The sequence below is a fragment of the Mastacembelus armatus genome, chromosome 1 (genome assembly GCF_900324485.2).
Source record: "Mastacembelus armatus chromosome 1, fMasArm1.2, whole genome shotgun sequence".
Classification (NCBI taxonomy): Eukaryota; Metazoa; Chordata; class Actinopteri; order Synbranchiformes; family Mastacembelidae; genus Mastacembelus; species Mastacembelus armatus.
This window is the reverse complement of record NC_046633.1, coordinates 6,748,255-6,768,706: the sequence shown is the minus strand read 5'-3', so window position 1 is coordinate 6,768,706 and position 20,452 is coordinate 6,748,255. Positions and strand designations below refer to the sequence as shown.

Sequence of the window (20,452 nt, the reverse complement as noted above, 5' to 3'; positions counted from 1 at the left end):
CTGCACGTGTATGTACACGGGAGTAGACCTTCAATTAGGCACTCAAGTCCATCAGAAAGCCAACGTCACTAATGTTAAGCAGAATTGCATTTTCCAGTAAATTGCATGAAATGCATAAATGTTTTTTCATATCCTTGTTTTATGAGACTCAGTGTGATGGTACTGGAACAGTTACAGCAATATTCCAGGAAGCTCCCCCGGAAAACACTGACTGAAATGTGCGTCTTGCGTGTCAGGGATTCATTTGGCTCAACATGATGTGGGTGGTATGGCTGTGCAGTGATTAGTACTGATGGCTCCCAAGACTTTGCATGTTTCTCCCAAATCCACCATTAGCACGTCAGGTGGATTGTTACAGGCCTGTTGTATACTAAAAATCCAGCATTCACTGTCACACCTGCTAGCACACTACAGTTTCATAATTTGAGTGCTGCGATTTGTTGCCGGAGATGGGACGTACATTTACATGCCTGCGGTATTAAACGTTGACATTTTATGCTGCTTCATTCTACTTCACTAGATTTTGGAAGGAACTAATAGCTACAGTTAAAAGATGATTATCTTATAAAATAAAACCCATTGTTATAGCCTAACTCAGTAATTTCTAACCTTTTATGGTTTGTGATTCTTCACCAAATGCCAGTATAGTTGGGGCCTTATATCATGTTTTAGGTATCTATGAATTGTTGCAGTTCTAATAATAAATAAATAATAATTTCCTCTTATTAATTTTCTCTTATTAATTTCATTTGAATAACTATTTAAGGTTCAAGAAAAATATGATCCAGTGTTTCACAAAATGAAATATACACAGAGTTATGTGTATGAGGGGCTCGCTTTTCTTCTTATCACATCAAATTAATTTTAAATTCAGTTCAATTTATTCATATAGCGTCACATCACAATAAAATCATCCCACATTGGCCCTTTATTTAAAGTCATGACTGATGTGAAAATTGAGCTCTGCTGCCATCTGCTGGCTAAAGCTGTTCACTGTCATCTCTGCGTTTTTATTTATAATCCACTTTCTATAAATCTACCGTAAGGTTTAACATATTTTAAAATCTTACCACATCTTGCAGCCATGTTTATTTATAGAGTTTAAAGGTATTTTTGTGTGCGAATGATTAAACGGAACTGTTGTCGGGGGCGTTGCTGCGCGTCGCCGGAAACGGAAGAGAATGAATGAAACAACAATATGAAGCACCTTCGTGTAGCTGCTTCAGGTCAGCGTGACTTTACGCAATTACACATGTAAGTTGTTTATGTGACAGCTGTAGTTACAATTACACCCCGAGCTTTACGATCTGTGGTCGTGTTAAAACATGTATCAGCATATTTTATTTAGCATTTTGCTGTTTAGCTAATGTTAGCTGTGTCTCAGCTAATAATGCACCGGTTAATTGTTCGTTTAGAATAGGACTGAAAAAGTTATTTTTAGTTTTGTTGCTCACTATTTTTTTTATTTTAAAACACACATTATAACAAAAAGGCTCCACTGGCTCATTATTTGACTCATATTTTTCGGCCCAGATGACCCACTTGTGTAAAATGGGACGGGTTGGTGTCTCCCTGCTACGCCACATCTCTTCTTTTCCTTTCACCTGGACATGCTGCTTTCACCGAGGGCCCCTCGCTGGTTCTCGTCCCTGGTACCGGAACTTTCTGCCCAGTAGCAATTACCAGCACAGAAGGACTGAGAGCACAGCTCCCATCCAGCCCATAGACGACCTGAGTGGGCCTGAGCAGAGACTGTTGAATAGACTGTATGAAGGACTGGTTGGAGGACAGCGGGCGTCTCTGGCTGAGTCCATCACTCTGGTGGAGACCCAGCATCCCCGGAAGAAAGAGCTGGCCCAGGTGCTGCTGCAGAGGGTGCTGGCCTACAGGAGGGAGCAGGAGAGTAGGAATGGAGAGAAGCCAGTGGCTTTCAGAGTAGGTGTGTTCTAAGCTGTAAACCATCTCTGGTAGTCTCCCTTAAGTGAATCCTCTAGGGAGGCCATCAGCTACCTAAAACGAGTCAGACAAGAGACTGATAATTAATAGAAGATATGGATACAGCCACATCCTGTATTCATGCAGACCCCTTCTTAGAGAGTGCATTGACTGTGTCCCTTTATGGATTTCTACTGTTTGATTTTTGTTTATTTGATCTCTTTGTTGATTCCTCAGGTCTCTCTGGTCCACCTGGAGCAGGGAAATCATCCTTCATTGAGGTGGTGGGCAAGATGTTGACAGGACGTGGACATAAAGTGTCAGTGCTGGCTGTTGACCCATCCTCCTGCACCACAGGAGGTAGCATCCGAGACACAGATCATCCACTGTGAATACAACAGTTCTTATTGGGATGTGTGTTAAAACACAACGGATCTACACTCAGTTTTTACACAGAGGAAAACTAATGCAGTTTAATGCAACAGTCCTGTAATAAATTCTCCCTTTACGATGGTCTCAATGTTCCGTGTTTGTCCGAGCTGTTTTAGAGGTGTTGATTAAACTGCGTGATCATTTCGGAGGCTGACGTTTGTGCTGAAATGTGTTTTGTTCTGCGAACAGGTGGAACATTCGCCCCTTCATGAAAGGAGGTTTTATTTCAGGAGTCTTGAAGTAGACTACAATGGTTTTAGCTATGCATATCTAATAAATTGAGCAGAATCAGTAAATTGTAATAAGGTGTGTACAATTTATTATAGTGATTGCTGTGCTGTTTTGATTGATTAGTTAGGATACAATGGTACAACCAACAGCAGCACCGCTACACCAGAAAACTTTTAATTTGTACTTTGTACTTTGTTACAGGCTCTCTGATGGGTGATAAGACTCGTATGACTGAACTCTCCAGAGACATGAACGCCTTCATCAGACCGTCACCGACCTCAGGAACACTTGGCGGAGTCACCAGAACAACCAATGAAGCCATTGTTCTCTGCGAGGGGGCGGGATATGACATCGTCCTTGTAGAGACTGTAGGTAAGAGACGTTTCCATTTGTATCTGTGAATTTTTTATTTTTTTTTACTAAGGTTATGTGTATGCTGCAGAAACTGTATCTGCTCTTGTTTGAAATGAAAAATAAAAATATAATTTTTGTTGGATGCTTCCCAGGGAAATTCCCATCCTTTTTCACTCCATCATATTTAGTCAATATTCAGTGGTGTTGATGTTTGTCAGTAGGGCTAGTCTCAGTGTGGTGCGCTACCATTCTGCGTATTTAACACTATAAGCGACACCTTATTATTAATCTATTAGTATTGCTGCAACATTGGTTTATAAGACATAAGAAGCTGATTAATTTCTAAAATTATGTTTTAAAATCAGGAAAAACATGATGAATTCTACAATTGTTACAAGTTATGTTAAAATATTTGTTCCTACTCTCAGTATGGACTTTGTGTCGTTGTGCAACAGAAACGCTTTGGTCAGTTCTGCGTTGTGGTCTCACTCTGGCTCCTTTTCACCAGACACCTTCGTTGTGTCCCAGAGGCTAAAATTTATTCACTGTGAAGTTTGTAAAAGCTCATGAATATGCAGAGACATTTTTGAACTTCTGAACGAGTCCTGACCAGTAATCTTATACTTATTATGCTAAATTCTGAATTTTGTTCTTCATAGAGGGTATTTTAAAATCATTTCCAGGTGAATTTGTAGTTTTACTGTATGCTGCAACATGCAAGTTGGTGGCTCTTTTAATGTGGAGTGTTACACTTTTCGTGTTGTTGCTCATTGGTAATTCTATTTTTGTTTCCAGGTGTGGGCCAGTCGGAGTTTGCAGTGGCTGACATGGTTGACATGTTTGTTCTGCTGATTCCACCAGCAGGCGGCGATGAACTCCAGGTCAGTGAACATTGTTGTCACATCTTGCTTCTTCTGTCAGAAACTGGACCAAAGGAGTTTTTTTGATGGTGGTGGTTGGAAAAACAAACTTTCAGACTATTCCATGTGACTTTGCTTATCCTAAGAATATCCAATAATTTCTGTATGTTTTGGTATTGGTCATTTGAATGTAATAAGAAGGCTGATACATTTTACAAACTTCTGTTTTATGGAGTGAGTGTTGTGCTGTTCATTCTTACACTACAGATTTCACATTTGTCAGCATCGTGTTGACAAAAACTGGATGCTGATTAATCGATTAATTAGCTAAATTAATAACTTAATTAGCCAAACTCATTAGGATTAATATTATGGTGATTAAGGTGTGACATTAAGAAGCTCAAGAGGCATTTATTTTAATTATTGTAATTTCATCTTTAATAACACATTGAAAGTGACAGATAAAACTTCAATACAATAATCGGTAAATGTATGCTAGTCAATTTGCAATTACACTATGAAGTACAAAAGTGTGAAACTACATTTCAGGCGACAGGTATTTTTAACAGTGACTAAATTAGCACAAGTACTTTGTTTTGAAGCTCAAATCAGTGAGGGCTGGATGGAAAGTTGATTGAATTGAATTTTTGATTGTGTTGGTTTCAACTGTGCAGCTCCATCCATCACTCTGTACACAGATCCCTCAGCAGTTTAGGAGTCTAGACATCAGATTAATTCGCACTGTTTTGAGAAGTTAATAGTCTCTTTAATTCCAAAATCTGTGTCCAGGGTATCAAGAGGGGCATCATTGAAAGGGCTGACTTGGTGGTGGTGACAAAGTCAGATGGAGACCTTGTGGTTCCAGCCAGGAGGATCCAGACTGAATATACCAGTGCTCTCAAGCTGCTGAGGAGACAGTCCAAGTCCTGGAACCCCAAGGTGTGTGTATGTATGTAGGAGAATGACTGTGTGCGTTTTGTGTATATCTTTACAGGTGAGTGTAGTGATGAAGGGAGCCACCAGCAGAAGGATTAGGCATTTAAAAAAACTAATAATTGACAAGTGTTTAACATGTGACCTACTGGGCAGCTACAGCAGAAGTATTACTGCACTGTAGACCCAACAAGCTATCTCACTGAGAGGTCAGCTGACCTGGAAAGAATAGGGAGGGCTAGGATGGCGATGATGGTGGTGATAATGATGAAGATGGTGATGATGTCATAGCATCATGGTTTTAGTACTGCAGTGTGTCACCCCTCCCCGCATGTCCCAGCTCACCCGCCCACCTGCTTGCCTGCATGTCTGCCTGCCTGCCTGGCCTTGTCCCTTTGTTTTCCCAGTCCAATGCAGCATCTGCCCACTGGGCAAGCTGCCAGCCAGCACCCCCACCTTCTATTCCCGCTGCTGTGAATTCTTGGCTGCTGCGTAATGCGTCTCGTTGATTAGAAGCATGCATACTCACATAAAAGCTGACAGGCGGCTCTCGTCGTCTGCTTTCCTCGCGTTGTTTCTTCTTACCTTTGCTTTTTTGGCCTCTTTTGTCTGTTTTGCCGACAGTAACATCATCTGTTAATTAGTCTATTTTTGTCTTTTCATCCTCAACAGTCTTTATTGAACTTTGTTTAGCTTGGAAACATAAAACATGTAATGCAAAATGCATGAATGAAATATCAATTGATTGCTATGATTTTAGTAATATGTAAAAAGTATATTAATCTGCCAATTATTTCATAAATGAATTGTTAGTTCTATAAATGTCTTATAATTAAAAAAAAAAATCACAAAACTTAGGAAAGCATGTTCTCACATTGGAGAAACTGGTTGAGAGAATATTTTGACTTTTTTCTTAAAAATAGAATGAATGATTCATTGACCAACTGAATAAATAGTTTATTAAAAGTACAAATACAAATTACCCACCAAGTTAACTTTTGGTACAAGCAGTATCCTCTTATGAATATCTTTTTTTGTTAGTAGTTGTAGTAGTAGTAGTTGAGTAATTCCAGCTGAAATTAGATCTCAATACTGTTTGCCTCCTCAGCTGTTTATCAAATGATCTCCATATGATACATGTAATTTCATTAACACTTGAGCAGCTTGGAGGTTGTAGAGGATCTGTAGGTTTATTTTACATCGTCGTCATAGTCTGGTTTTGTCTCTTCTCCTCCAAACTCCCTTTTCTCCTCTTTAGTCTCTATTGTGTAATTAAGTGATAGAAACAGACGCTGTTTCACTTCTGTGCCTGTTTTGAGTGTGACTGTTGCCCTGAATTTCATCATGTGCTCTTGAACCCGTAGCAAGTAGCAAGCGATGAAGTCTCTTGTTGAAGAATTAAACACTAAATTGATATTTATCTCCAGATTGCTTGTGTGAACAAGATGTTGTTATCTACACAGTTCAAAAAGTGAGATGACAGCTCCTGCCTTGATGGCAATACAAGCAGGAAAATCTTAAACATAACAGCAAACCATAGATTTGGGAGAAGTAGTAACTCAGTCAACTGAAATTAGATTTCTGCTAAATGCCGTTTTTGCTTTTATGCACTTTCACTGATGCCTTTTAAAGGGATACTTTAGCAGAAACCACAATTTGTTTCCAATGTAGAAAAAATTGTGTTTTTGGCATTTTTTTTATTTTTTATTTTTTTGGTGAATCTAAAACAAATTCGGGACTTATTGTATTTTATTGTTTATGTGCGGGGAGCGCACATAAATCAACATATTTTTAAATACATGTCTTAATGTGCCAATTTAGCACAGACAGTTGATTAGTCCACTCCAAAAACAATTGAAAATCAATGAAAGTAAATGAATAAAACATATCATCCAGAGAAAATATCAGTATAAAATAAAAACAGTATAAACAACTCTCTAATGCCAGACATTGCAGATGTGCATAGTTTAGTAGATTTTTAAAATAAATTTTATTGTGCAGTGCAGAGACAAGAAACAAGAGAAGGAAGAGAGTAATGGCATGCAATGATGGCCCTCGGTTGGAATCAAACCTGGGACATTCTTGGTTCTTGATGCTCTATAATGTGGAGTATTCCAGAGTTTTCTGCTCTAAGAGAAAAGGCTGATCCAATTTTGCTGCATCTGATTGGAACAATAAAGTCGCCTCTGGCAACTGCCGTTGTTTTCCTGGAGTTACTGTCCATGAGTTTGATGGAGCGGCTCAAACAAAGATGTGCTGTGTCAAACTAAATCTTAAACATGAAGCATGTGTCCATACAACATGTAAAACTTTCCATACTGAATAAAGTTTGGAAGGTGGTTCACTGTTCCTTTGGTGGCATACTCAGGCTGAACAGCTGAGTTCTCCAAACTACAACTTAGTTATTAAAAAAGAGACACTTTAAATTCACACATTTATCCTGCACCCTCCCCCGAACTCCCTCCTCAGGTGGTCCGCGCCTCCTCACTCAGCAGTGAGGGTATCCCAGAGGTCTGGGCCAAGATGGAGTCATATCGGGACGCCATGTTATCCAGCGGTGAACTGCAGGCCCGGCGGAGGGCCCAGCAGAAGATTTGGATGTGGAGTTTGATCCAAGAGAATGTCCTCTGCCATTTCCAAAATCATCCCAATGTCAGAGAGGCTCTCCCCCACCTTGAGGAGAGGGTCAGAAAAGGAGCCATCTCTCCAGGCCTGGCTGCTGACCTGCTTCTCAAGGCCTTCTCATCATCATAGTAATCAGTGGGGCTCTACTTTCAGAGAGTAATTGATGCCTCTTTGCTGATTAGGGTCATAAACCACAGCACCAGGACCAAGTGAGAATATGCGACCTTGACTCTGATTTGCACAAAAAGAAGCAGTTTTGTTCTTTTTAAGACGTCATTTGAAATTTAAAGGACCTGCGGTAGAAGGCCCCCCTTCTACAGAAACTCAGTTTCAGCTTTAATCCAAAGCAGGAGAGGCTGAGTGAGCAGACAGTTTCCACGTCTCACCTACAATTTCATGACCCATTCGGATTTGGACAGTTTGTTTCAGTTCATTTGTTTGAGCTGACGTTCGAGAGTGTTGTCAGATTTAAATGTTTTTTCTGGTTTTCTAATGTAAGGAAGGTTTCGGGGCTGAGGTTCTGGACAAGAACACTACAACCCAACAGTTCGCACGCTGCTGATCACTTTGACTAATGGTTGATGTTCTTGGTTACAGGTCGATCGCTAATTAACACATTTTGTAAAAAGGAAATGTATTGATGAGAGGACAAGTAGAATTTCTGTCATTACTTGGACTTTCAAAATGTTTTATTTGTGATTTTCATTTCTGCATGGAATCATATTTTGAAAGAATGTTTTTAAATGGATAATAATAATATTAAATCAGTTGGTAGAGTTGGATGAGCTTTTCTTTCTTGTGTTTGCTCATGATATGAAAAAGGAGTGATTAATGTAGCTTCTACGAATATTAGTCCTGAGATTTGTCAGAGATGTAATGAAATTTATTCTGCACTCTGGAGCGAGAAATGTCAGTGCTTGGTATCCCCTCAGTGACTCAGCTGCACATTGGCTTCTAATTCAGGCAAAACACACTTTAATATTTTCAGAATTACCTTCATAGTGCACTGCACTCCTGGACACCACAGAAATTAAAAGACAGAAGTCATGGAGCAGAAACTCCACTGCAGCTACTTTATTAATTTTAAACAGACATGCTGCTTTATTCAGGATAAAGTAATGCACTCTAGTATCAATAGCAGATGCCTGTATAATCCACACATCAGGTATTTTCCACACAGATATCCCAGCTACTAAAACAGCTTGCAGCTTAAAACACTAGTGGAAGCTACAGCTGCAATAAGCAGTTTATTTCAATTCATCATTTTTATTTTTTTTAATTTATGAATCAATTCCTGTCAGAAAATATTAAAATGGAATGATCTTTACAGTTCCCAGGGGCCTAATTGTCATTTGAAGATTGCAAAGATTCATTTACTGTTTATTATAAAATAGAAGTAAGCTATCGTCACATCTAAAACCACTCAGCTGTTTTTCCTTGATATCACTTAAATTCATGGTTTTCTGTAATTCAATAGTTCAGCATTACCTTTTCAAGTGTGATATACATAATAAAAGATCTGTATATGTGTTTAGACAAACCAGAAATAGGACAGTAATATAATCAAATAAATAGTAAAATAGTTTATATATTGATTTAAAAAAATATAATCCAGGGTAAATAATTCACAGTGGTTAAAAGTCCATTTAAACAGGTTTGTGTTTTTACCCAATATTTAGCAGAAAATACAGATGTAGCAATAAAGACTGAGATGATGGTTCATGTGGAAGAACAGTAGCTAGAACTTTTTGTATTGGCCTAATCTTGTATATATGAGCTTAGTATATGGAAATATAATATTCTTGGTCCTTCAGTCATACAGAGTCGTCTTTATCCAGCAGCTGAGGATCTTTTTAATATTTGGCAAAGGTGTTAATTCTTTGAAATGTGTTCAGTGAAGCAATCATGTTGCCGTCCTGATCTTTTGTACTTTCAATACAATCTCAGTAATATAACTAGGAGACGTCAACATAGTGTATTAGTGTTCATCATAAACTGTCTATCCCCCCGTAGATGAGTTGTTGTTTTTTAACTTTGTTCAGCCACTAGATGTCTCCCTAATTCCACTCAGCTCTGGATTCATTATCCTAATGACTGGGCCCTCAGTGCCAACCACCACCCCTTCATATTGCCCCCGCCTCCTGCCCTCCATCCATTCTTCATTGAGGTTGTCGAGGGTGCCAGGTCACTCAGAGGTGAGGACATCAGCAGCTGCCACTCTCCTGTGAGCACAGGCTGTACTATAGTCCTCAATCCCTTCTTGGCTATTCTCAATCCTCATGAAAAAAAAACGAAAAGACCATTGCTTAGTACAGTATACGGCTGTAGTGTATGAGTGCTCTGTTTTCAACCTCAACCTTGCCTTTGACAATAGCCTATATTTCAAATGAAAAAATGGGCTGTATTTGATACTAATCCGAGCTTGTCCTTGTCTGCTTTGAAAATACTGAGCTTGAGCCCCCCAACTGCTGGTCAGGCTCCCAGGTCGCTGCTCATTTGCTCCCGCCTGCATACGAGAGGAAGAATGCCCCTTGAATGCAGATGGATTCATTAGGTCTGAGTAACACCCTTCTCCTCCATCATGCTGACACAAACACATACACACTGTAACTGCTCTGGCTTTGCAAAAGGGAACAGTGAGTTCTGCAGCTCTGGACGTTTTTCCACGCACACACAGACACGCGTGTACATACACACACAGTTGTCTCTAGTGTAAACAACACCATGCGGTTTCACTAAGGAAGATTAACTAAAATTCTGCCGGATCGTGTTCGGCCATTTTAGCCTAAACACAGAGCCCATCCACATGTGTTTAGCATTTCGCTGGATCTCTTGAATGTAAGCAGAGGACAGAGCCTGCCTCTTTGATGAGGTTTTTTCTTGTTTAATGGAGGGGCTTACATTGACAGCCTTTCTTTGTGTCAGCAGAATGAAGTCAAAATGCTTTCCTGGCTCAGGACAAAACAAAACTGCCCTCATACTGTTGTAATTGCAGTCCAAAAACTCAGCTTTTTCCCCTCCAAAACCTCAAAGTTTGGAATATAGCTCTGAACAATAGGGCTGCTACAAATGTCAGTAAACGAAGAAAACATATCGTAGCATGGACAGACCTTCATGTTTTTCTTTTTGTTGGTTGTGTCAGTGTTATAGTTTGGTCAGTATCTGGTCAGATCGGAACATGAGGGACGCCTGACACTGAGGGAAATGTCAGTCTAGCCCTGCTACCATGCTGATTTGGGAGCTGTGTGTAATGTGACAACTGGTCATGGGCTGGTGATCCACAAAGCCTCACCCCGTCCCTGCCATGTTTGCCTTGCTCCGTACACAAGCGCCTATCACCACACTCACCCACACTCCCTTCTTTTTACACATAGGCGCAAACGCACGTCTTACTCACCTCCTACACATCTTGTACATACATACAAGCCATCCATTCCCTGTCACACACACTCGCACACATGCTGCCTGCCTTGTTGCCCGCCCCGCTGCTCCGACTCGGCTGGCTGCACTGCTGTCTTTCTGTAGTGACAGATGAGTGTGTGAGAAGCATTTCCTTCAGACTTGGGACTCACTTTCAAGACGGCTGCAAAACAATACAAGGAGCCACATGCTAATGGGGCTGGAGAGCTGCAGTGAAGCCCTGTGTTTTGTGTGTGTGTGTATATATGCTTGTACATGTAACACCCCACTCATTATGCTGCTCTGATGGGTCACTGTGCAGCCTCCGTAAGAAGACCCTCATGGCTACGTGTCTTATTATATCGACTGCTGAGATGGATGTTAATACCAGGCTGCGCTGTGCATGCTGCATGCTCTCTAGCCTGTAGAGTGATGAGACTTGGTTGTTATTCAAATTTCATTTCAATCCATGGGCTAATTCCTATTTAACCTGGTGAAGTCTGCTTGATGGTACAGTCAGAATGCCCCAGGGAGACCAGTATGTACCTCTGCTTTATTACCCACCTGAGGAGACTTGCTCCCCCACACATGCACATTCCACTGTTTGCAATGTGTAATTTACTGGGCAGCCTGTGGGCCAGGCCTTCATCTGCAGGAAGGCGCGAATAGAGCCTTGGCGCCAGTAATTGGACTTTAGAACTGATTGGGGAACTTGATTGACCCCCGGTAATGGATTTTAGTGAATAATTATTTGTAGTTATGGTTGGAAGATGATATCGGGGAGAGAGAGACCAATCCCACCAGTGTGACTCACCCCTGCCGCCAGAGCAGAACGCTGCCAGCACTCAATTAATGAAATCCAGCTGCTCAGACTCCCCACGTGTAGTGGCTGATCAAAAAAACACACAGGGGTCTGGTCAGAAAAAGGGTTATCTTCATCCAACCTTTTCCTTTCGCACAACTGGCAGCCTGTGGCCCATCACAATAGTGATTATAAAATCTTCTCCACTCCAGGTACAAGACATTAAGGTTGATAATGTCTCCATTATTTTTTAACTGCCGGTGGCATTGCTCAGCTCAGCCCACAGCAGCCATGTTAATGAGACCCCTCAAGATGGCAGGCAGCGCCTCTTCAGGACACAAAATGCAATCACTCTTAATCCAGCTCCTTAACTGCTGGCCAAGCCTGCCTAAGTGAATTCAGCTGCTCTGTCTCTGCAGGCGAGTGGCTGCGCCTCAAGAAATGTCCAACATCATACTTGCAAGAGAAACTTGGCTTCATTACAAGTGGGAAGTGATGTGAGGTGGTCTGTCTTGTTAAAACCGATGCTTATTTTTCTGGTTTGAGGGTGTCAGACAGACACTGAGAGCTCAGAAATCATAAGTCAGATTTCCTTCTCTTTCCTTCCCACCTTTATGCGTAATTTTTAGAGGCGTGAGAATGTATTAAACATGGAGAACAGCCATCACCTTCCTTACCTTCCCCCCTTTTTTTTTTTCTCTTGTCCTCTTTGTTTCTTGATTTGTCTCACTTGCTCCCACATCATTACTGTGCTCTCCGGTCTACAGTTAATTTTTGGATCTTGTCGTCTTCTCGCTTTTCCACTCACTGTCCTTCCTTCATGCTTCCACCAGTCCTCACCATCCCCCTCCTCCTACTCCTCTCTACCTTCGTGTGACCCCCTCATTGCCCTCTTGCCAGTCTCTATTATTTCTGGCTGCCCAGTGGCCTGGTCAGGCTGGTGCTCCAGGGCTCCAGATAGCCCGTGTTATGACAGGTAACACTGGGCCGCACACTCTCTCTGGTAACATGTGGAGGTCAGCCTGTCATACCTGTCCACAGTTCCACTCTGCACACTCGTGCGCATGTGCGTGCGCACGCACGCACACACACAATCACACACACACAAATGCCATGATCGCTGTGTATGGATAACTGCCAGGCAGCCCTGGCCGTAACCTTAGAGCCAACAGAAGTGAGCAATGAGGTGCAGTGGAGTAGAAATATACCTTTTCTCAATTCAGTCTCTTTTGTGCTTGCAAAACTATGTATTTTTTCTAAAGGTCTTAATATGATGTGTTGTTTTTACAGCCTTGGCAACCAGTAGAAGTGCTGTAGTTGTTTCTGTTAAGGAGAGGAGGAGGATTTAACTGCATAGTGGCTGTTAACTACTGTTAGACTCCTCTCTCTCCTGGCATGGCCTGTTCCCCGTGTTAATGACCACTCACAGTTGCTGCCCTGAGGGGGCAGCAGGATAGAGTCAGCCAACATCAGACCCTCACAACACCTCCAAGACCATCTGCTCAAACAACAGAAAATATGCTCCACATATTATTTGTGTTCCCTGTCCATTGTTTTTGCCTTGTAAGGGGACATGCCAAGTTAGGATTTGTTTCATTCATGACAGTTTTTAATGAGATAGGATTATTTCAGCAGAGGGTCCGGGCATATTTTCGAAATGCATTTCCCGCTCATGATGTGTCATTTCTATCCAGCTGCCCCCTATCAACTAGTGAATAGCCAAGGTTTGTGAGGTTCAGGGCCAGTAATGAGAACAGTCATCCTCTACCCAACCGAACAAGCTCCATACACACTGGACAAGATGGTAGCGCCCCAGTAGTCGATCAGCAGTTGTTGTTTCCATGGCATGCTCCTGGCTCCTCATCTGATCCAGGGCAGGGCCCCACACTAACAGCCATGTGAGGGCCAAGGGGCCGGCATGGATTTGTCACGCCAGGTTGACATTTAGGGGAACTTTGCCAAGACACCACAGCACATTGCGTCCTCCTGGACAAGTGGTGTGGGAGCGAACGTGTCAACTCAGGCAGATGGGCAGGCGTCAATGCCAACTGCGCTGGACCGTACCGGACCGCTGGCCTGGCAACTGTCAGGCAGCCAGCCTTTCGTAGTGCTTCCTGGCACATAGAGGAGGGGCAGGTGTCTCCCTCTAGCAGTGAGCTCAGGGAACATGTCTACATATAGTTTTTGTGGCTGTTCATAACAGTAAAAAAATCTAATATAATCCATTGTAACTTAAGTACATTAAGAAAATTTAATAACTGATTTGATGGTGAAGAACTTCAGGGCGTCCAACACTTAAATTACATAATTTAAGACAGTTTGAAGTGGAAAAGTAAAAAATAAACCCAAACTGAACCCAAACACTTTTTTATTTTCAAGCAACTCAAACAAAACAAAGACTGCTGTATCTTTATTTTTAAGAGGCTTTTAGACTGAAAAATATTTCAGTACAAGGTCGTCTAAATGAAGCATGTTGGATGAATCCAGTGGAGCCTAAATCCTGTAAGAATCCTGTCATTAAGAAAATTACAACAAAAAATGCATTTCATTTTTAGTAGAAATAACGTTATTAAAGTTCAGATTTTAACGGCAACTTTGTTTCATTTTCAAGTTTAACCTGCACATTGTAAATTTGAAATGGAAAAGTCCAGTTCACATTTGATATCAATATAATTCTGATATTATATAAAGTAGTATACTGAAATATATTTGTACAGTTTAAATTTCCAAAGTATTTCCAATATTTTTTTCCAGTGTTTTTTTTTTTTTATCCACGCACATATAGAAATTATACCCGAGCTTGATCAGATTACAGTATTTGCAGCCCTGGTCTTCCATAGAGTGTGTGTCTTACTGTTTAGCCTAATTGTGCCTTAGCTTAATGTTCCACTGGGGAGGATAAATCTGTCATTTTATAACCAGTAACAGAAAACAAATTGGTCTGTTAGATGAAGTATGCTGAAGGATGATTTGTGAGTGTATGTACATGTATTTCTGGATGTGTGTGTACATTGCATACAATTACACCTGGAACACCTGTGCTTCTGTAGGAGTAAGCCTGTGTTGTGCTGCACATCCAGAGCCAGGCCTGCTAGGAGGGAGGGCCATTAATCTTAGCTAAATCAAATAAATCAAGTGCACTTTAGAAAAGAGCTGTCAGTGTAATTGTTGTGATAGCCATTCCCCAGCTACTCCAGGGGGAGCTCTATTGAAAATTGTGCCAGGGAATGCACACACACCGCCAACCAAAAAAATGCAAGGGCTTTGAGAAAAGATATAGCCGAGACTGCCCTCTGAGATAAAGACATCTGAAAGCTTCCCAGTGAACACTGGAACATGATGAGCACTGCAGAGAGTGATGAGATTGAAGTTTGTGGCCACGTCTTTGCCTCCCAGTCCATCATAGTGGGATGCACGGACAAGGCCACTGCAGTCTAGTAGGCCTGCCTTTGTGTTTGATCTCCCTCAATGTTAAATGTGACCAAAACACCCCTAATGCTCTGCTCTCCACTTGGCGCTGCTGTTAAACGATTTCGCTGAAGAGAAAGCCACCGCCGTGATAAAACATCAAACCTAATCTTCAGCACTGTCCCGTGAGCCTGCGCAGAAAGAGCACAGTTTGGTATTTACATTTAAAAGAATGCTAAACCCTTTCAAGGAAACCATATTGGTGGTTGCGGGGATGAGACAGTGGAGATAATGGGGATGGAAAGAGCAGCATGTGAAAAGGCTGCTCTGCCCTCGTCTTCCCTCTCAACCAATGAGGGTTAAATGACTGTCTGGGCACCTTGGCAACCATTTCTGTGCTTCTTCTTTTTCGTCTAATTCGGCTGTGAACTGGCTGAACGGGCTGCATTCATCAGTCAAACATGCTTTGGTTTTCTGTCAAAAACAACCAATCTGCTACCAAGGAGCCTTGAAATATGTTTATGTGCGCTTGATTTTTATGGGAACAATTTGTGGTTTTTGTTCCAGGCCTTAGATGTTTCTTCATCAGTCCTTTTTTTTTGTTGTTTACTTTATTTTAAATACCCTCTTGAACTCGATATTTCACCTACGTGTTTCTCAAAGTTCCAGCAGATGGTGCCAAACTGTGTGTGTGTGTGTACAAAAGTGTGTGTTTGTGAATGCCTTGATTTCTTTAAATGCATGCCTTTATGCAAGATCATTCGTGAGAGATGATGAGAGCCCCTGTCAGTCACCTTCACGTCAGGTATGACAATAACCAGCGGAGAGGCGCGTGACAAAGAGTTTTAGATAAAAGACTTTACTGTATTTATTCAAGGCTTCGGCAGACTGCATTATCATCACAGGCACAGCGGTTGTTTGTGCAAATGAAGGGTCAGGAAAGTACAAGACCCACATTGTTCCTATTTTTACTAAAGTTAAAAATATTTAACTGCAACCTATTTCATCGAGGACATGATACAACGATTAGTCTCCATCCAAACCCTCAGCACATTTAAAGAGTAACAAAGTAAAAGAGGCAGAAAAGGTTAGGAAATATGAAAAGACATGGATGGATGCGATTTCTGTTAATTTGTTTGACCCTCTCTCTACACAAATGAGAATGGATGAAGGGATTCCTCATGTCCTGGTTAGAAGATGGATGAGCGTGCAACTGTGGCTTTAATTGATTGAAGACAGTTAGGGGATAATTGAATCATGGAAATCATTAAAAGCTCAAGTGCATAAGGTAATTAGGAGAGTTAACCAGGTTGTAATCAACTCTTGGTACAAATCATCTTTGGGATACAGACAAGAAGGAGCTTATTATCCGGCAGGATTTAAAGTTTCATGACAGGTGGCGGAAAATATCAAACCATCCTTTTCACATAAAGGCGCATTCATGCTTTTTTAGTGACTTACTTTAGTGATCATATCTATAAATACATCACCATATTTTTGTAATAGTCCCGTTTACTTTTGGCTAATTGGTCTTCAAGCTAGTTTTCCCTGCTGCAGATTCCCAGGGTCAGCCAGGGGTCAGTGTTCTACTTCATTACTCCATCCAGGGAAATGAGGAGCCTGATTAGTTTGGGCTTGACCTTGGGCTATTCTGTTAAGCTCTCTCTAAGTAAATCTCCTCACTTCAGATCTCTGCAGACCCGAAACATTGAAATTGTTCTCGTAAATAAATAAATAAAACAAGAGCCTGTGTTGCTATTTTCAAAATTAACACCTCATTGATTTTTACTTGTACGCCGCTGAGAATCGGTGGGCGATATCTGTAGGTTTGGTGTCACAGGAGATGTGAATGAAGTGCAGCGCCGACTGTTACCCATAGAAACCAAGTAACCTATGGTTGGTGACCGTCATAAAATGCCATGGTAACAGTGGAGCCTAACAGCAGGGGAGTTGGCTGGTTTGTGTCCTATCTATTTCAAAGACATGATCATACTTAAGTAGCGCTGCTCTTGCTCTGCCCATTACCCACCTCCTCCTCTTCCCTTCATCTCTCCTATAATGTGTTTGTCATCCAGTTGGAGTGGCCAAGCACTAGCTTTATATTTTAGGCAGCAGGCAGCAAAGGGGTATGATCTGTCCCCCCTGCTGATTCAGGCTGCCCTAAGTCTGGATATGCCAGGCCCAGAGACTTGCGGGCGCTCCCTCTTTCTCTAGCCCCCCAAACACCCCCTGCAGTGCTTCCTGAATCAGATTGCTGCCGTCCCCCGCCAAGTGATGTCTCACCCTAGAGGATAGGGAATGGGCGCAGTGGGGGAGCGGGCAGGCAGTGAAGCTATGCCCCTGGGCTGGGCACCAAACATGCATGTAAATACATGTCCCACCATGCGTGTCCTACCCAAGTCAGAGCGGCGAGTGAGCGACACGCCACTCGAGCCTGCAGATCATCTCACTGCTGCGCCCCCAGATGTACCTCAGGTGGTCTTTTTCTTGCTTTTTTTTTATTTTATTTTTTTTTAACACACAGTCGAATGTGACATCTTTGTTGTTGGCTCACACTTTACATAAAGCAGCCTGTGTAGACTTGTACAACTTCTACACTCTATTAAAGACTGAATAAACCTAGAATTTCATGCTTACACGTTCACTTTGGGGCCTAATCAACGACTCAACGAGCAGCCTCAGCAGAACCTTACTCTGTACAGTTTTAGCCTTGGCTTCAACCCTTGCCAAATCGATTCCAGAGGTCATTTTCTTCCTTCATTTTCTCTTTCCTGTAAACCAGTGGTCCTGCTCCGCAGCTTGTACTGACGTCTGTCTATGGCAGGACTTTGTGTGTTTATTTTCTCTGTTAGAGCAAAAAAAAAAAAAAAAAGGAGATCTGTCTCCACTTAGCAAAGCCTCGACTCCTTCACAGGCTAAAAACTTCCATGGTACATAGAGGGGTGGTGAGAAGGGGGTGTGTTGGAGATACTTATTTTACTGTAAAAGAAGGGAAAATGAAAAGGTGGAAAAGAATGAGGAGGTAAGAAGAGGAAGAGGGAGTGAGGGACAAAAGGACTGATTCTGTGTGATAGTAAATGTATATGGAGCATTAAAGGAAAAAGAAAGAGTAAAGGAAGTTAGATGCAGTGAACAAAATAGAGAGAAAAAGAGAGGCAGAGAAAGAGGCCAGGCAGCTGGGAGCTCCCACAGACATGCACTTCTGTCTAAGCAGCTTTCCTCTCAGGGCAGGGTCACGGCGGGTCACGGCGGGATTACACTTTTGGCAAACAAGAGGGAGCTCCTCTCTCACAAAGCCGTGCACGACTCCCCCATGACTCTCAGCAGCTGTAATAAAGCCAAGGCAGCCTGAACCTACAAACAAAAAGCTAACACGCTATCGATCGACAGCGGCCAACTTTCGCAAGGTGGTGTCGAAAGGTCGACATTGTGCAGACAGCTTGGGCCAGGGTGAAGGGCTATTATTGGGATGAGGGAAAACTCTGCGTTTGGTCTTATCACAGAAATTCCTCACTTAGTTGACAGTTTCACCAAACTGTCAGTGCAGGAATGGAGTTATTGTTATTCAGCAAATGAAGAAAAACAGCCCCATGTACCGTGTGATATTCCAATCACAAAATCCAAATGAGTTTTTCTATCCTTTCAATCAATAGCCATCCCCTGCAGTGCCTGCATGTCTCTTCACTTCCTAATCAACACTTCCACTCATAGGGAGGTCAGCTGAGCAAGCGCACAGTGCCCCGAGCGCTGCTTTGAACTTAATTAAGCAGCTTTAAACACAGCCGAAAAGATTCATTAATACACAGACAAGATGAGCAGCTAGATGAGAACATGGCCCCTCAACCGAAGAGATTCAGCTTCGTATGGCTGTTGAACCCAAATGGGTCAACATCGAGGGCGCGGTGATGGAGGTCCCGCAAGGGACCAGCAAATCCTTAAGATTCGATAAAGGTTCCTGTAAAACTCCTTTTTATTTTTTGCTACTAAAACCTCACTCTAACTTATAACCTGTAATTGAGACAGTTTAATGTGGAGATGAAAACTGTAAATGTGTGGGCAAGATGCAAAAAATGCAATGAATGAAGAGGGAGAGAGAGGTAAAGATGGAGGTGTTCATGTGGCTGGAAGGCTGCAGTGTGCCACCAGGGTGCTGTGAGGCAGGGCCTGTTAAAGGAGAGCTCCAGACCAAGGTGTTCTATAGCTCGAGGGCTAACGGTGATAAATGAGTCCCTTAATGTCGGCAAACACTTTATCTCTGCTTCATCTGTTTTCATTAGGCAGGGCCAACCTTTGGCTGGGCTAGAACGTGCTGTAACTTTCATTACTACAACACAGAAAGGAGAGGAAGAAAGACCTCCCATCGGTCTAATAAAAACACCAGCTAGATACCATGACAGATCCTATTCCTTATTATTATGATGGCACGCCACCGTTATAAATTAGAGATTGCTATGCCCCTCAAAGCTGATCAGTGCTTTTCCTGAGCCCAAATCGATGCCTCTCTCTTGAATATCCGCGCTTTTCTGCTTTTCTCTTCTTTTTGTCTTACGGTGCTATTTTCTCTGACAAAAAAAGCTATTGACAGGGTACCAAGGCTTTTGCGTTATTAGATAGCGATGGAGCAATTTTAAGGAATTTAAGTTGTTATTGGAAAAAAAAAAGTCCTAGTGTAAGGCGCATTGTCTTTGTCAACAGATGGAGTTTTCCTTTTTTTTTTCTGAATTTGTAGATGTTCATTCCTGTTCTTTAAAAGATTTCTCATTCATGCTTGTTCCAAAACTAGTTTTATGTTTTTTATGTTCATTCTTAACCCTGAAAAAAAAGTTGACGAAACCTTTCATTTATAGTGGCACGATTTAATGAGTGTTAGCCACATTAATGGATTTGATAGCTGTATGTCTTATTGCGTTTGTTTACCGTGTTGTGATACTAATGGTAATAATGTCAGATAAATATTTCTAATTGACAAGTGAATCCTAGGTCAAGATCCTCTTACCAGCCTTTCAACTGCATCATAAATTAGCCATTGGAGTTCAGTGAAAGGTGCTTCCCTCGAGGTGTTAAAAGCACTGAGCAGGGATGGCTGATGTAGATGGGATGTGGCTGACAGCTCAGAAAAAAATCTGAAATCTGGACCTTGAGATAACCTGATTCAGTATATTATATACTGAATCAGTATATTATTATATAATCATCTTCTTATTCCCATTCGGGGTCACCACAGTGTATCAATTGATCTGCATTGTCGAAGTTTTTTTTTTTTTTAAGCCAGATGCTCTTCCTTACAATACCTCAGTATCTGAGGATAGTGGCCCCTGGTCTTCCAAGTTGGTCTCCCATCCAAGTACTAACCAGGCACGGCTCTGCTTAGCTTTCGAGATCAGACGCTATTGGGCACTCCCACTCCGGTGTGGCCATTCATTCAATATGATATAATATACAGCCAACTACTGATGTTTGTTTGATCAAACGT

At 41.8% G+C, this 20,452-nt stretch overlaps 1 protein-coding gene across 3 annotated transcripts; it reads left to right on the top strand.

Moving 5' to 3' along the window:
* The first annotated feature begins 1,153 nt into the window (after positions 1–1,153).
* Positions 1,154–8,152, top strand: mmaa (metabolism of cobalamin associated A). Of its 3 annotated transcripts, none has more exons than XM_026302458.1 (7): positions 1,154–1,226; positions 1,534–1,939; positions 2,173–2,295; positions 2,800–2,970; positions 3,748–3,833; positions 4,602–4,751; positions 7,215–8,152. In XM_026302458.1, the coding sequence occupies exons 2-7, from the start codon at positions 1,534–1,536 to the stop codon at positions 7,497–7,499; spliced, it is 1,221 nt and encodes a 406-aa protein (XP_026158243.1). In that variant the 5' UTR covers positions 1,154–1,226; the 3' UTR covers positions 7,500–8,152. The 3 variants fall into 3 exon arrangements, with proteins under 3 accessions (XP_026158243.1, XP_026158242.1, XP_026158245.1); XM_026302457.1 differs by having other exon boundaries at positions 1,172–1,254; XM_026302460.1 differs by lacking the exon at positions 7,215–8,152 and adding an exon at positions 6,747–7,203 and having other exon boundaries at positions 1,172–1,254.
* The last annotated feature ends 12,300 nt before the right edge of the window (positions 8,153–20,452 follow it).